Genomic DNA, 16,601 nt, shown 5'->3' with positions numbered 1-16,601 from the left:
TAGTGCACCCAACTGCTCTGCTAGGTCAATGCAAGCACATTCTACCTTAGTTTTAAGTACAATCGGTATATAAAATGCCTCTCGTTTGAAAGCTGAGTCTGTCCATGATTTGAGTCAAAAGCAGAAAAGAATCATTATTTTAGATCATCAAGAAGCAGGAATGTCTTGAGAGTTTGAGGAGCTCAGGCTCTCATCAAAAACCCAAACCACCTTTCATTTCCATATATTTCAGCAAAATTTGGGGTTATACTGTCATATATCACATCTTAAGGTTGCATAGTCTTAATATCTGTAAGTAAATTTCTCCCTAATATTCCTATGTGAAATGAAGGTAGGATTTTATTAATTATGAGGAATTAGGGTACAATTGCAGTAAAATTAACAAATTCTACCTCATTGATTCAACCTTAATGGTTACTAACCTAAGAAAAACTGCTGCGTGAAATACATGTAATAAACACTGGTGGGAAAAGCTGTATGCCCCGATTCCCACTTACGCTGCTCACTTCAAAGGCGGCAGGGTGAAGTCAGCAATTAATTAGCAGCGAGCGGCCGGCAGGCTGCGGCGGCTCCCACAGCCCCTGGTGCGGGAGCGGCTCCGCGGCTCCGGCCGGGCCCCGCGCGCCCTCTGGCGGCGAGCGCCGCGCAGCCCCCGGCAACGGGAGCCGGCTGCCGCCGGGGAAGGAGCGAATTCCCTCCGGCGGGCACGACAGGCAGCGCCCTCGGAAAGGTCTGTCGGCACCATAAAATACACTGCTGGCTGCGCTTTTATAGAATATTAGGACTAGCATTTTCAGCCAGGTAACACAGCCAGGAAAAGACTGAACACACGACTGTACAGACTGCGGGAGAGGCATGGTATGAGACAATAGAAGACTCTTCCAGAATATTGCAGAATCATATATTCATTTACATTGAAAAAGACCTCTGGGAGGATCAAGGTCAACTGTTAACCTGCCACTATCAAGCCCACCACTAAGCCATTTCCCTAAGTGCCACATCTACACATGCTACTTCCCCAATCCAATGTTTGACAACCATTTCAGTGAGTAAATCTTTTCTAATATCCAATCGAATCCTGCTGCAACTTCAGGTTATTTCCACTTTCAGAATAAAAGCAATTAGCCATGGATCCCAGCACTATGCAGCAATTTACAAAATTAGAACAAAAAACCCACCACCAAACCTACCTTCTCTTCTTGAAGAGCCTATTCCAAGTTTTTACTGATCCATTCCCATTAAAGCCTGAGGGATTACAGTACTGCCACATCAAAAATCTGCCTTTCAAATGAAAATGCCCTTTACTGCAGTTTTTAAAGGTAGCTCACCCATCTTTTTTTGACAGATCTCTCATTGGAGGGAGTGGAACTCTACATGCAAGAATTAAATAAAAGCAGCTACAGAAATAGGTTTTGGGACATACTTTGACAATTTAAAAATTTCAACACTTCTGAGCCAAATATCTGTACCATTTGGGGTTTAGGATACTTTATTTCCATAGCCATTCTTCAGTGAGTATGTGTTCCCATTTTCCCTTCCTCACTAAGTATAAAACTCCAACCATGAAAGTGCCTGTTGCCAGCCTATGGGCATTGCTGTCTGTTAGTTTTCACTACAAGTTTTGTTATTTTTATATTATTATATATTATTTATATAGCAACTAAAAAGCCCCAAGCATCCCCCAGTGTGCTATTTTTCATCACCTAATGATAACTTCCATGGCCACTCTAACTTTAGCAAAGGTATATTCTTTTATCTACATGGTATGCAATTGACACTATGCCTCATTATTTTTAGATGGTATTTGGATTTTCACTTTAAGCATTACCTCAGTAGTCCTATGTGTCAGTGTTAATTCTCTGTTAATTAAGGCAGCCCCATAAAACATGACACAAAAGCAGAAAAGGGCCTGAATCCTTTTTGCTGAAATGATGAGGCTGAGTCAGCTGATGCATTGCAGTGGGAGCTGGTGGCTGTCAACAGCTGTCTTTCATCCACTGGTAATCTCAGATGCATCAGTATCTAAGACATCTGATGAAGAATAAATAAGGGAGCTATTATCTTTTTTGAATAGGAAAAAAACAAAGACAACCCCCAAACAAACAAACCAACCCCTCACAACCCAGAACCTGAAACCATTGTCCATGACTGCATCATGTACAAATCCTGGATAGATTTATAATGGATCCTTGCATGGTTTAACCCAGGCAGCAGCCAAGCAGTGCCCAGCCTCTCACTCACAGCTCTGACAGTGGGATCAGGGAGAGAATCAGAAGGGTAAAAGCTGGAACACTCATGGGTTGAGATACAGTTCAATAGGGAATGCAAAAGCCATCCACACAAGCAAAACAGAACAAGGAATTGATTCACTGCTTCCCACGGACAGGCAGGTATTATGAAGCTGAGTAATGCAGAGTCCCCAGGCAGGTGCAAGAGAGAGCCCTTTATTGCAAAACCCAGGCCTTTTTAAGCAGTTAGCCCCTTATCAGCTACATTCCATTTAAGCATAACAAATGTAATTCAACCAGCAGCCATAAGCCAAAATGTGAGCACATAATGGCTGCATAACTTGTTTTTCTGCCTCCAATTCAGCTGAGTCACTTTCCCATAGTCCTTTCCTACTCAGCCAAGTAGCAGGCCTGAGCCACACTTGGACAAGGATAACAAGGCTCTTCTTTTATTAAGGCTTTACCTGCAACAGGCAGGTGTGCAGCCATCTTCAGGGAGCAGGACCCCATCACTGTACCTGTTATTTGGGAAGACAAAAAAACATCACTCCCAACATGCCCCACTTCATGAATTGAGCATGATGTCATATGGTCTGGAATACCCCTTTGGTCAGTTTGTGTCACCTGACTGTGTCTTCTTCCAGCCTTGTAGACAGAATGTACAGCAGGAAACTGTTCTTACAATAAAGGAATAAAGAAAACCATTAAATCCCATGACACTAACCAGATAAAACTGCATCCTGAAATGATGAATCAAATCAATTGTACATATTCCACTTTACCTGTAATGCAATATAACAATTTTCCCCTAGAGCAAGAAATTATGTTAATTTCAGTAATACAAGCAAGATAAGAAGATGGCTACTGATAAAGAAATTACACATCACCAGTGAAAGTGCAGCTGACATGACAGCAAATGCAATAATAATGACTCAGTCACAATCAAGGACTACAAAGAGAAATATTACAAGAGCAGAGCTTGGAAACAATTATATTTATCATAGAAATCAGATGCAAAGAAACCTAGCAAGGGACACTGTAAAATCAGAAGGCCTTGAGTTACCATGCTGACCCATGCACACGTGAGAATGTGTTTTCAGTGTCCCTCTAGGCAGACAAATGCTACTGCAGTGGGGTAGTATCTGAACATCTTAATCCTATCAGTAGATCTACGTCAAGTTTTTACCAATAGGCACCATTGATAAGCGTATCTACCCTCCTCTAAAAGTTGTTATCTTATTGCAGGGGTTCCATACAGTTGTCTCATTATCACAAAAGTTTCATACCTTCTTGGTGTTTTCTCCTGGGCAGCACCTTTCTTCTTCTTCAGAAAAGAACCAACTGACTCCAGTTCCCCTCTCAGCCTACTCTTTTATAGCACTCTTCTGCTCATTGGTTACACCTGTGGCCTGTTAAAGTCAGGCCTGCTCCTACTCTTTGCTAATTGGCCCAGCTGCAACTCCTTAGGGGTAAGATTACTTTCTACACCATCTTTATTTTCTTATATTCTATCCCCCTACAAAAAGTAACCTGATACTTTGTGAAACACTATTAATTATAAAGGTCTTCATTTTTCAGCAGTCATTTAGCAAGGAAAAAACAGTTTTATAGCTTGGACAAATCTTCTCCAGGCATGATCACATGATTGATTTTCTTATCATTAGATTTATACAATGTTTGTATTGAGTGGGCTTTGTATGAGCCAACCACTGGTCTTGGACTTTTGAGATACAGGCTATCCATCTTCACTCACTACATACACTCTCTGACACCCTGTGCAGCAACTGGACATCAACTGATTAAAAGAAGGTTATCATAGTTGCCAGTTTTGAAGCACAACTGCTGCTTCATATTAAGTTGCCCAATTTTAAGGTGAAAACATAAAGTATAATGGGCTATTACAGAGCCTTGCTTGCTCCATATGACTCTGCAGCTGACTATGTCGAGTTAAGCACCAAGCCCAGCTTGATGCAAGCAAGAATGAGATCAAACAGCTACTCTCTAACAAGAACACCTTGCACATTAGACTCCTCAATGACACATCAAAGCTCTGGGAACAGAAACGTTTTAAAGCTTTATGCAATTTCACCCAGCCACACCTACGAGAAATGAAGGCTGCACAGAGAAAGCCTAAGAATAGGAGATCGAGTTTTTACTGGTACACAGACCTGGAAGTGCTTTTATGAAGAGATAAAATCTGTTCACGCTCCCATACATTAGCTCTGCTTTGTAGTGTTGAAAGGTGTTTCCCACTTACGTAAGAGAAGCAGACTGCTTCCACATAAGCAGAACGTGTGATCCTTTTATTGAGGTGCTTCTGTTATACTCGGGAGCCTTCTTCAATGACATAGCTGAAACTGCTCATTTCCTGATGACCTTAAGGCCTCAACTAATGAAGCAGAGAAAACTCCAAAAGCCATCTGTCATGATAAAATGGTTAACAAAGAGAAAGCAAAATTTGGAAAGAATGCAGTCCCCTTAGCAGCTATTGAAAGCATATATGTTTCATTTCACAGAATATCTTCGGGTGGAAGGGACCCACTGGTCCAGGAGTCACACCATGTGTCTGACAGCAGTGTTCAAGCACTTCTTGAATTCCATCTGATGGTTGAATTCAGGCTGGTGCTGCGACCACTTCCCTGGCGACCCTGTTCCCACAACCCTCCGGGTGAAGAGCCTTTTTCTAACATCCAAATTAGATCTCCCTGACACATTCTCAGGCCGTTCCGCTGGCTCCGTCAGTGCCACCACAGACATCAGTGCCTGTCCCCTCGCCTCCCCTCACGAGGGAAGAGGCTTCGGGCTGCGATGAGGTTTCACCGCCTCAGCGATTCCTGCCCCACCCGCACAGCTGCGCTGCTCGGGAGCGAACCCACGGGCACTACAAGTGACAGGCGAGTGTCATCCAGTAAGTGAATTTGCTGGGCAGTCACTAAACCTTGGATAGGGACAACCAGCATTTCCTCTTGACAGAATACTTGACAACCACTTATTCTTCTATTGAGGCAATAAAGACTAACAGCACTTGCTCGTCTCACAGAACCAAGGCCACAAGGGGTGCATAGCCCCGCATCCAGCACTACTGGAGCACCTTCCCGGGCGCCGCGCCGCCCAGCTGCGTTTGCAGCGCCACCACTGGGAGCCGTGAGGCAGCCCCGGCCGCCTGCGCCCTCACGGCGCCCCGAGCCCGAGGCAGCGGCCCTGCCGTGCCCGGCCCGCCCGCACGAGGGCGCTCACCCTGCCCGGCCAGGCCAGGGGAGCGCGCGGCACAGCACCACACACCAGGCGCCACCCCGCTGCCTACTACGCAGCGCTGAGCGGCGTCTCCGCAGCCAATAAACGGCCTTAAAGACGGGCGGGGAGGGCGCTGCTGTCCAATAGGAGAGCGGAGAGCTGGGAGGCGGGGAATGCGAGAGCCCAATTGAGAAACTTTCCGGCCCGGGAGGGTGGGAACAAGAGTAAGGCTCAGTCACTGACGGTGCGCGCTTCCTCCAATCAGAACGTCTCTCCTCATTGCCCGTTCCGGATTGGCTAACAGATAGCCTCAGCTCGCCCGTCTCACCAATAGAAAAGCAGCGCTGCATGACAGACGTTTGGCTCAGCCAATTACTGCCGGTACGAAGGACCCAGCCTCTCTCTTGCAAAATGGCGGCCACAGCTCCCAGTGCGGCTCCTCCCGCGGCCGCTCCGCCGCAGAGTCCGACGGCGGCTCCCCCCGCCCCGGCTGGGAGCGCTCCTCCCGCGGCCGCGCCAACTCCGCCGGCCGCGCCGGCCCCGCCACCCGCCGCGCCACTGTCAGCCGCGCTCTCGGGCCCCTTCCCCGGCGGCCGCGTGGTGCGGCTGCACCCGGTTGTGCTCGCCTCCATCGTGGACAGCTTCGAGCGGCGCAACGAGGGCGCGGCGCGGGTGATCGGGACGCTGCTGGGTGAGAGCCGCCGCCCTGCCCTGCCCGCCGCGGCCTCGGGGGCAGCGCCCTCCCCCCCCCCCCCCCCCCCCCCACGGCGCCCCCTTACCCGCTGTCCTCCCTTCCTATCTTTCGCCCCGCAGGCACCGTGGACAAGCACTCGGTGGAGGTCACCAATTGCTTCTCCGTCCCGCACAACGAGTCCGAGGATGAGGTACGGAGGTGGCCCGGGCGGAGCCGGGCTTCTCTCGGCGGGGCGCGACCCCTGCTGCTACCGGCCGGTGCCCGTGTTGCCCTCCGGACTAAGCCCCCTGTAACCGGCTGTCTCCCGTTCCGCAGGTGGCTGTGGATATGGAATTTGCCAAAAACATGTATGAGCTGCACAAGAAAGTGTCTCCTAGCGAGATCATCTTGGGCTGGTAAGTTGTCCTTCTGCAAGAATATGCAGGTCGTATTGCTGATTCCTTATACTACTTAAAATACATAATTCACTTTGTCACAGTTGGAAAAGCAGAAGCGCTAATGCCCGTGACACTCATACTTTGCAACTCTTGTTACACAGTCAGTGGTAAAGCTCCTGAAGCTCATGAAAAGAAGAGACAGTATTGGAGACTTAAAGGGTTGGGTTTTGTTTATGTCTAGCAAGAAGTGCTAGAGAGTGCCACAGAGGAGTGATGTGTTAGAGAACGTGTGTCCAGCTTTGTCAGAAGAACTTACTTCCTGTAATACAACCTATACCATGGAACTTCACTGGTTAGAAAGAAGGGAGAATACAAAAGAGGCTTTTAATGTACCAAAGGTGTCAGGAGGAAACACTGATACCAGTTTGAGTACTTAGTTCTGTGCTGGAAGTAACCTGTGTGTGGAATGTGAAGCAAGATCAGTTCAGTGTTATGGGAACAGAGTCTGTATCTGTGTGGCACAGTGTGTTTATTACTCTTTTCATGCCTACAAAATGGCTTCATTTTGTTTTTGTGTAGCAAGCTTCCTCAACAGCCTTCTAATGGCACAGCAGAGTACAGCTCCAGTGACAGGAGCTTGCCTGAGAATGTGAGATGCTAATTGTAGAGCAGTTAAAAGAGCTAGATTAACAAGTTAGACCTCCTGCAGAGGGATGTGTGATTTGTGGATGAGAAAATTCGTCCAAGTTTGTTTGGTATGCTTTGACTTACATAGATGGAAAAAGCTGGTCTAGAACACAGTGGCACGTAACTGAATATTGGGTGTCTGATGTGAATTTACTGATGTTTTATGGCTGGTACTGCAACACTGGCCCTGTGCATATTTTGGACATGGGTGTGCTCAGCCTGTGATTCCTACAATTTTAGGGACAAGTGGCCATAAAGTAAGAACTCCTCAGTTTAAACACTTCTGTTTAGTATGCTGCTACATCTCAGTCTTTGGCAATCAGTGGTTTAGGATACAAACCTGTTACATACCAACAGTATAAAACAATGGGCACTTGGATGTTGGAAGGATGGCTCTTCACCGTGTGTTCTTTTGAAGGTATGCAACAGGGCACGACATCACGGAGCACTCAGTCCTGATCCATGAGTATTACAGCAGGGAGGCTCACAATCCAATCCACCTCACCGTGGACACCAGTCTCCAGAATTCACGCATGAGCATCAAAGCCTACGTCAGGTACTCTGGGATTTCTGAGAGGGCAGCAATCTGAGTTACTGAGAGATGCCCCATCAGGGTAACAAGAAATGTAGTGGTGCAGTGTCCTTTCTTGGGCAATACTGTGCAGTAGTTAAACATAGTGGTGAGCCTGGGATCATGGCTTACTTCTCATTGGAATGTCTTGACCATTGTATATAGGCTTAAAGACTTCATTCATTGGAACCTCATTGGGTTGGGGAATCATGACTGAATTTACAATTTTCAGAACATCTCTGGGATATTTCACAGGGTTCACACAGCTGGCAGTAATGTCACTAACTTCCATTACACTGACTGAATGCTAGCCTGTAGGCACAGGGCTTATTGCTTGGCAGTGCACTTATACAAGTTGGAGGATAAATGTGGTTAAAACAATTAAAACAGCATCTTCTTGATGGATCTTTATTTCCCTTAACCCCGTCATTCTTATCAATTAACAATGGAGCTTAAATAATAAGAAATTAAACTCTTCCACCTCACCGAATTCCTCCCACTATTGGCTGAGGAGCTCTGCTCTGTAAGGAAAAAACCCTTTTCTTTCTAGAGAATGTACTGCTTCTTGACTGTGCATCTTTAAAATGGGAACTGTTCCATGAGATCTTATTTAAAGCCTAAATGGACTTCAAGTACTTAGAATAATAGGTATAATAAAGGTGTTGAGAGTGCTTTGTACTTGAATTTTGTCATATTGCTCATTGTTTCAGTCATTTCTTAAAGTGTAAAGTATTTCAGGATGGAAGAGCACTTTCTCTAAAAGCAAGAAGGAACTCTCCTTAAGATGATGGTACTTAGTTCTTCATGCATTCATGGTGATGTCAAACCAGCTAGGAGTATTCTTGGATGAAAAAGAACAATTAATAACATGCCAGAACTGGTTTCCTGTCCTCAGTTATCCTTGGGTCTTAAAATTGCTGATTTTGGTGAGAATGAGTAATGTAGTCATGTTCATGCTTTAGTGCTAACAGAGATCTTTGAGATGGAAATATCTTCCTTCCTCCCTTATATGTGTCCTTGCTGAAAACGTTTTGTTGTTCTTTTTTTTTTTCCCTAGTGCCCCAATGGGAGTCCCTGGTAAAACCATGGGCGTGATGTTCACACCACTAACAGTGAAATATGTTTATTATGATACAGAGCGGATAGGAGGTGAATGCTTTCTTCCTATTTTGGTTATAACCCTTGTTGTGACAATGTTCAAATGTTTCTTTTACCTGGTAAAACTGCTGTTCTGGCAATTTTACTGGTAATCAGACTGTCTTGCTGAAGCTGACCTAAAAAATCTTCAACAAGTTAAGGGTTTAAACTGGTATCTGTGGCAGTCAGTTTTTTTCACTGATCCTCCTTTTGCTTTCAGTGGATCTTATCATGAAGACCTGCTTTAGCCCCAACAGAGTGATTGGCTTGTCCAGTGACTTGCAGCAGGTGGGGTCGGCCTCAGCCAGGATCCAGGACACCCTGACCATGGTGCTGCAGTACGCCGAGGACGTGCTGGTACGGCCAGCTTCTGTCAGCCAGGAAAAAAGGCTGATGTTAACTTGTGCATCTGGGTTTTCTCTTTATTATTTCTCTTTCTGGGCCATAAACTTTGTGTTCCACTTATGCTGAAGTGTGTTTTTCTTTTGCTTAGTCTGGCAAAGTGGCTGCTGACAACACTGTCGGGCGCTTCCTGATGGATCTTATTAACCAGGTGCCAAAGATTTCACCAGAGGACTTTGAGACCATGTTGAACAGCAATATCAATGTAAGATCTTAATTTATTTCTTCTGTGGCTTGCTAGCAATTTGGAAGAAAGCTTTTTATACAGACATAAATTTGTCTATGATCTATCTTTTCATACAACGTGCTAATAGCTAATTTAGCTTTTTTATTGTCAGTAATTTGGTGTTTTAAGGGCTGAGGGTGGATAAAGAAGCTCAGCATAATCTTGCAAGCAAATGCAGATAAAAGTATTCATTTTTAAGGACTTAGGAATTTTGCAAGTCATCTGAAAACCAGTACCAATTCTTCTTTCATATTGATTGGGCAGTATGAATTACAAAACTTTAAAGAAATTATTTCAGCAATAACGAGTGAATGGGTGACTTGCCAGATTCTTTTGCCTGAGCTAGAGTTCTGTCTCTCTGCATATCACTCACAAACATGAACAGGGTTTTAGCATGCTACCTGATTTCTCCAACAGATTTTTAGAACACTTAAGGTTTTGAATGTGTTGTTCACCCACAGTCTGTAAGACCAGAACTAATTTTTAATTTTTCTTATACCCTTTGACTTCTCTGGTTAACATGGGTGAACTCAGAGTTAAAATTTCACAAGCAGTGTTTCATATGCCAGTAATACCAAAAGCTTCCTGCAAGGGAAGCATTCTTCAGGGTAGGACTTTCAGGACTAACAATATTTTTTGTAGCTGATTTTAAAATGCTTTACAGATGTTAAAAAATCAGCTAATAAGCTATAATTTGTTAATATTTCTGATCACTGGTTTTTTTTTCCCTCCCTTTCAGGACCTACTGATGGTAACCTACTTGGCAAATCTCACACAGTCACAGATTGCTCTCAATGAAAAACTTCTGAGTTTATAAAGAAACTTTTGCCACCCTACACTTTAAGGAGCCTGAAGAATGAGCAGATACACTTTTCTGTGGTGTTAGAAACTTCCTTGGACTGTAATTTAATGACCTACATGACTTGGTTTACATGGTTATTTCCATTGCTCTGAAAAGCCCCTAACATGTTTTAGAAAATGAATGGGAGCAGCTGCAGTTCAGTTGAGCCTGGTATTTTAAAATGGAATAAGAGAATCTTATGTCTTGTGGATTTGTCTACTTGTATAACAAAATACAGCTTTATTGCAAGAATGTATTTGGAATAAAAGTTCCATTGCAGTGGCAACAATGGCTTCTGTCCAAAAAAAAACTTTCTCATTTATTGTGTAATGAATCCATTCTTGAAAGAGGGTGGGGGGGTAAGGTGGCATCAGGAAAGAAAGAGTGGATGGGAATGAAGTCCAGTTCTTTGCAGGTTTTCTTCCAACTGCTAAAGCACACTGCAAGTGTGGAGATTTGTGTTACATATAATATGCTTTACCATGAAGGCCTGCAGAATAGTCTCTGGTTTATCAGTGGTGCTGTGTATATCCCTTCAGCAAGGTAGTAACAGACTATGAGACAGTAAATTCAGTTTATGGTATCACTTCTATGCATGTAATTATTTTCTGATTATTTGGGAAAGGAGGTAAAGGTCAATAGCATTAGCCCCTTGTAAAGGGGGAGTTCAGGGAATTAAAGCCAGCAACTGAGTTCATGGTAAAAGAGTTTGAAAAGCATTTGTGGCTAAACAAGCTTGATTACTGGAGCTTCCATCTTTGCCAAAGAAGAAAAGGACAGCAAAATGACAATCCATGGGATTTGCGGTTAAAAGTTGGGTGTTGCCAAATAGGAATTTTCTATTTCATAATGCTGTACTGCTGCTAAAATTATGTGAAGAGAAACCCCATTTTCTCCCCAAGATAAGTTTGGTGTTAAGTAAGTTCCAGCTGGAAGAAAGCAAATACAAATATCAGCTGCAACTTGGCACAGTCTCTGCCAATAACATTACCTTTAGAAGCTGTCTTACAGTTCAGCTGTGCTGAGGGGGTACTCTGCTTTAACAGAGTTAAGCATCTTTCTTCTACCACAAAACTGTTCCCATCTTACTAGGGACTGTATCTAGTTTGGTGAATGAATTTGAAATTGAAGTATGCAAAGAGAGTGTTCTCCAGAACTGGTAATTTGCCAGCTAAATACAAGAATAAGACTCAGATTACAAATCTATAGATCCCATATTGGTTGGTACAATTTAGAGAGTTCCCCCAGTGACTCAATGCTAAATTCCAAGTTCTAACTGCAAGGTCAATGTAAATGAAAAGTGAAGGTCCAGCAACGATCCACATTGAAAATGTTATTTGTGAGCATTAAATAAGTATTAGAACTCAACTCAGTTTTTTATTAGTCTGAATAAAAATGTTTTGCTTTCCTTTCTCTTTTTTAAACTTAATATTCTTAAATTCAGCCATTTAATGTTTCAAAATTTTCATAGCACAGTGTTTTTTGAGGAAAGTTTTGACATGGCATCAAGTGGCAAAAAAGAGGAAGCAGCAAAGGTGGACAAGTCTCTCAATTATTGCAAAGAAGTTGTGTGGAGGTGGGGGGGAAGTAAAATATTATTTCCCTGACCTCTCCTCTGCAGGAAGCTCTTTTTCATTCCCTGTTAGGAAAATGGAGAAAACATAAAAAGAAAGCTATTCAGCTTTTAGAGTGTTAAAAATCAATATTGTTTTATAAGCTGGTGTGCACAAAATGCAAACTTCCAAGAAGAACAATTTGTGATCATTGTGGAATTTGCCAGTCCTTGCAAATAGTGAAGACGTGATAAGGGACACAGACATGCTTCGCTCTGACATCTTCCCAGCACAGTAAGACTGCTATGTTTCTTTTAAAAATTAATACTTTCAGGATAAACTATCTTATTTATAATTTATATTTAGGGAATGCCTTCATAAAAATTCAGGAGGAGGTGGTAATGGTCCACTATTTTTTAACTGATGAGACTCAGCAGAAAAAAAGTTCTATATTGTTGGGAATGACAAACGTTATTGTTATCTGCAACTTGAAACTTAAATCCTTGCTGCCAGATTAGCAACTTCATTTGGTGATTATTTCCATGTACTGGGATGAAGGTCACTAAATTTGTGTTTTCAGTTGAATCACTTCAGTTTCTTGGCAGAAAACTTGAACCTGCTGCAAAGAGGAGGCAGTGTTTTGGTGGGCAACTTTGCGAACCTGTGGACATACGTCACCTCAACCTGAAATTCAGAGGTTCAATCCTAATGATTAAAAAGTGATGTGAAAATGCTGGGGACACAACCCTTCCAGAACAGTTAAGCAGAACAAGCTGCTGTTCTCCTGTGCTTTGAGGAAGGGTGAAGCTTCAAGTTCCTCCCAGCGGAGCCCGAGACTGGTTGGCAGCTGCGTAGGGGTTGTGTAAAACCGCGATGCTCAGAGCAGGGCGGGTGGAGCACGCCATGAGTCACCGGCAGCGACTCCCTGGGCCGCTGACCAAGCCCAGGGCTCCTCCTGCCTCCTCACGGGGCTGAACTCGCTCTGCTCCCTGCACGGGAAAGCTGCCCTCAGCAGCTACTGGGACTGCAGTCACAAGGCAGCCTAACACTAGAAGTGGTTTTAGTACATAATGTAGACTTGGGCCACTGCCGCATCCTGTGCCTTTGTTACCCTTTGACCTATGGTTCAAAGCTGACCAGTTCTTACAACAAACTTGGGGGAAGTCTTTGTTTTTAATTTAATTACATTGGCTGGAGTAGAACACTGAAAGTTATACTTTCTATTACTTTAGTGGGAAACAATTTTCCAAACAGGACACATAGAGAAGCAGTAATGCTTTAGCTGCCTACATCACCAAAAATAAATTCCTCTGGAAAAAAAGTTTTGTTTCAGTTCTTTTGACAGCACTCAGCACAACTACGTAGTTGAGCCAAGTCACTCCAGACCAGAATCCTGTCCAGCACCATGTCCTAGGATGAGATGCAAGAATATTACAAAAGTGATGAACAAAAGTTTGTCTCTCCATTAAACTTGAATTTTCTAATAGTGAGAAGCTGCCTTGACTCTGCATGGCATTGAGAAGCTTTCCTAAATGTGTGGGCTCTAGGTGTAGTAACAAGCCAAGGGATTTCCCTAAATACAGAGTGAAATTAGATGACCACAATGGTTCCATTGTGCATGCTTTAAAAACGCAATTCCAAACATTCTCCTTGATACATAAACATTCAATGCATTTAACAGATTCTTCAAACACATATAATTTTGTTTAAAATATTTTCTTCTTCCTTTCACACAAAAAGAAAGGAATTTATTTTAAAACTAATCTTTCTTTTCTTGAGTAGCTTAATTCGAAACAGTCCACTAAATGAAAAAGATAAAGAAGTGTGTATTTTATAAATATACTTGGTTCCCATGGAAACAGGATTAAAATATATACTTGTCCGGAAAGAAATGTGCTTAACAGGTGAAATAAAGTAGACATGCACTCGGAGTGTCAGCTGAAGAATGCTGTGAGGATTAAATTCTTAAAGCCACTCCTGATGTGTTCTGGGTAAACAAGAGAGAACAAGCCAAATTTTCCTGGATAGGTAATGTATTAGATTCATGGGGCTTTAAGTGTTCTTCATTTGAAGTGAGCAAGCATGGTAAATTATTACCCAGCTATTTTCTGCTGTCTGTACTTCATGCTGTTTTATGGACAAAGAGAACAGTGGTTGTTATTTCATCTAGAGCTTAAGTGCTGCACACCAGGTTACAGGAAGGAACCAAAGCTGTTTGCATTGGAATGGTCCCTAAACTGCTAACATGTTTGTCATAAACAAAAAAAAAGGGGATATTTTGAATAACCTCAAGTAACTGGCGCATAATATTATAGGTGAATCCTTCATAAATTGTATATTGTTCGTCAGAATGTCTTATGAATAATTAACCATCAGGTAAAGTACGTGCGTATAATGTCTATTCAAAGTATAATATTAATAAACATTACAACAGACAGAAACAAAACAGTAGGCGCACTCCCCATAATTACATTCAAATAACTATAATTAACATTTCTTTCTAGAAAAGTGTATGTAGTAGTCAGCCAATCTTACCTTTATGTCCTCTTGGGACTTAAATCCTGGTCTTCAGCAGCTACAGCAAAAGGAGCAGCTCCTCTAGCTCCATACACTTAGGTCTTTTATATTCTTTGCCTGTTACATGCAGTTCTGGCTGCCTGGGTGACTTGACGGACTCCCTGCAACTACTAAACAATGATTCTGATTTAAAGGCGCATGTGTTATTGGATTACAGACTTGGCTTAAAACTACACGTATTAGGGCTGAACTCCATTGCAGTGGTGCTACAGGGAAACTGCAGTGTGGACTTTTCCCTCCCTTTCCTACCGGGTGGCAAAGGGCTGCCGTGGGACAGCTTCTCCGGGCGCTTCCTGCGAGAACGCTTCCCTGTCACAGCTCCACTGGCGAGCGGCTCTGCGTTCGTGGCACTTGCGCCTGTGAGCTTACCTCTCGTCCGTCCGAGAGACAGCCGGGCATGGCACTGCTCCCTTCAGCGAGACAGCCGAGCCTGCACGGACAGCAAAGGGTTCCGTGCTGGCGGGGCCGTCGCTACCGGCACCGGGCGCGGTGCCCCTGCCCGCGGGGAGAGCGGCCCGTGGGCCGGGCGGGGCGGGCTCGGTGCCGGGGGCGGGGCGGGCATCGCTGGCCGTACGGGCTCCATTTTGCGGTGTGGCTACGGAGAGAGGCCGGAGGCTCCGCAAGTTCCCCTCAGGTGAGGCGGCTGGGGGGGAGGGTGGAGCCCCTCGCCCCAGCCCCGCCGGCTCCGCTCGCACCGCCCGGGGGCTCGGCCGCAGCCCCGGCTCTGCTCAGACATCGCTCGGGGGCTCGGCCGCAGCCCCGGGGTGTGAATGGAGCTCCGGGCAGCGCTCCCGGAGCCGCGGCCGCCTGCGGTTCGGGGCTCGGCAGGTGTCTGGCCGAGAGAGGCGCCGCCTGCCCCCGGGAGCCGCACCCCCGGCGGTAGCTGCCCTGGCGCTGCGGAGCGGGGACGAGCTCAGGTGGCCTCGGGAGAAGTGGGTACCGGGACACCGGGACACTTGCCTCCGCCCGCAGCTCCACCTCGCCGGAGGGCTCGCCGGGTCGGCCCGCGGCTGGCGGCTGTGGGAGCGGGAGGAGCCTGGGGCGATGCGTGACTGCCCTGAGCGGAGCGGGGCAGCCGCAGGCGGGGCCCTTAAAGGCCGCGGGGGCGGGCGCGGTGCCGGCGGGGCTGCGGTGCGGTCTCGGCGGAGCAGCCGCCACGGGGAGACTTCTCGGTGTTTACCGGCCGAGCTCCCGCCCCACGCACGGAGCGCGGCGCGCCCGCTGATGTTTCACCGCGGGCCAGTGCCGCAGCTGACTCACAGCCGGCCCCCGGCTCAACGCGCCCCGTGCCCATCCGCGGACAGCGGGGGGAAACGACAGTCTGACGGAAAAAAATCTGTCGTTGTTTTGGTTATAAAAATAGTTATGACAGAGCCACTGTTCAACTTGAGGATGCTTGTGCCAAATTTCAAGTCCATTTTTCCCCCCCGTCATTAAAAGTTTCATAACCTGGCTAATGGTCTCAAATATCCCTGCCCAACTGGTTGGCAACATGCAGGATGGGATGATCTCTACCCCTATTACCCCAAGTCCCTCTGTTAAAAATGTGACTAAAAAAACTAGTTACTGTCAGGAAATAGAAATTTGCTCCACAAATGAATAAATACCTCTTCTTATCAAATTACCATTTTACATGGTATAGCTAGGGTACTGCTCTTCTCCCGGGAACTACCCCTGTGAGTGGCACAGTGCAGGATGATGGATACAGGTGCTTGGTGCAGTCCAGAAACCTGCACAGTTTCTGTCCTGGCAAAGGGTTCAAGCTCCCTCCTGCTGGCACCTCAAAGTGTATTCTGTATTTTAGAGCTTTCTGGAAGTTTGAGCCTCTTACCATGCTTAAATGTCTGTCTGACCCTAAATGAGAGTGATAGTTAATTACTATGAGTTGAAGATGCTTCCCTTCTGAATTCTGATTGTTATGGTCAGATATAGAAGAGAAAAAAAAAAGGAAAGTTCTGTGGGTTAATAGCAGATTATTCAAGTGATTTAATAGATAATTAGCAAGCAAATACCTACTACAAACTCAAAGATAGTGCCTCACAGTGAAAATATCTTTTTTATTTTTCCTCCCCAG

The 16,601-nt window shown here is 45.2% G+C and overlaps 1 protein-coding gene across 1 annotated transcript; it reads left to right on the top strand.

Annotated features, from left to right (window-relative positions):
- Positions 1 to 5,835: 5,835 nt before the first annotated feature.
- Positions 5,836 to 10,649, top strand: EIF3F (eukaryotic translation initiation factor 3 subunit F). The gene is made up of 8 exons (XM_074544860.1): positions 5,836 to 6,153; positions 6,276 to 6,346; positions 6,472 to 6,551; positions 7,639 to 7,776; positions 8,849 to 8,940; positions 9,149 to 9,285; positions 9,422 to 9,535; positions 10,296 to 10,649. Exons 1-8 carry the CDS (start codon positions 5,874 to 5,876, stop codon positions 10,371 to 10,373), a joined length of 990 nt encoding a protein of 329 aa, XP_074400961.1. The 5' UTR covers positions 5,836 to 5,873; the 3' UTR covers positions 10,374 to 10,649.
- The last annotated feature ends 5,952 nt before the right edge of the window (positions 10,650 to 16,601 follow it).

This window comes from Zonotrichia albicollis, chromosome 7 (genome assembly GCF_047830755.1).
Source record: "Zonotrichia albicollis isolate bZonAlb1 chromosome 7, bZonAlb1.hap1, whole genome shotgun sequence".
Classification (NCBI taxonomy): domain Eukaryota; kingdom Metazoa; phylum Chordata; class Aves; order Passeriformes; family Passerellidae; genus Zonotrichia; species Zonotrichia albicollis.
This window is presented reverse-complemented; position numbering and strand designations above follow the sequence as displayed.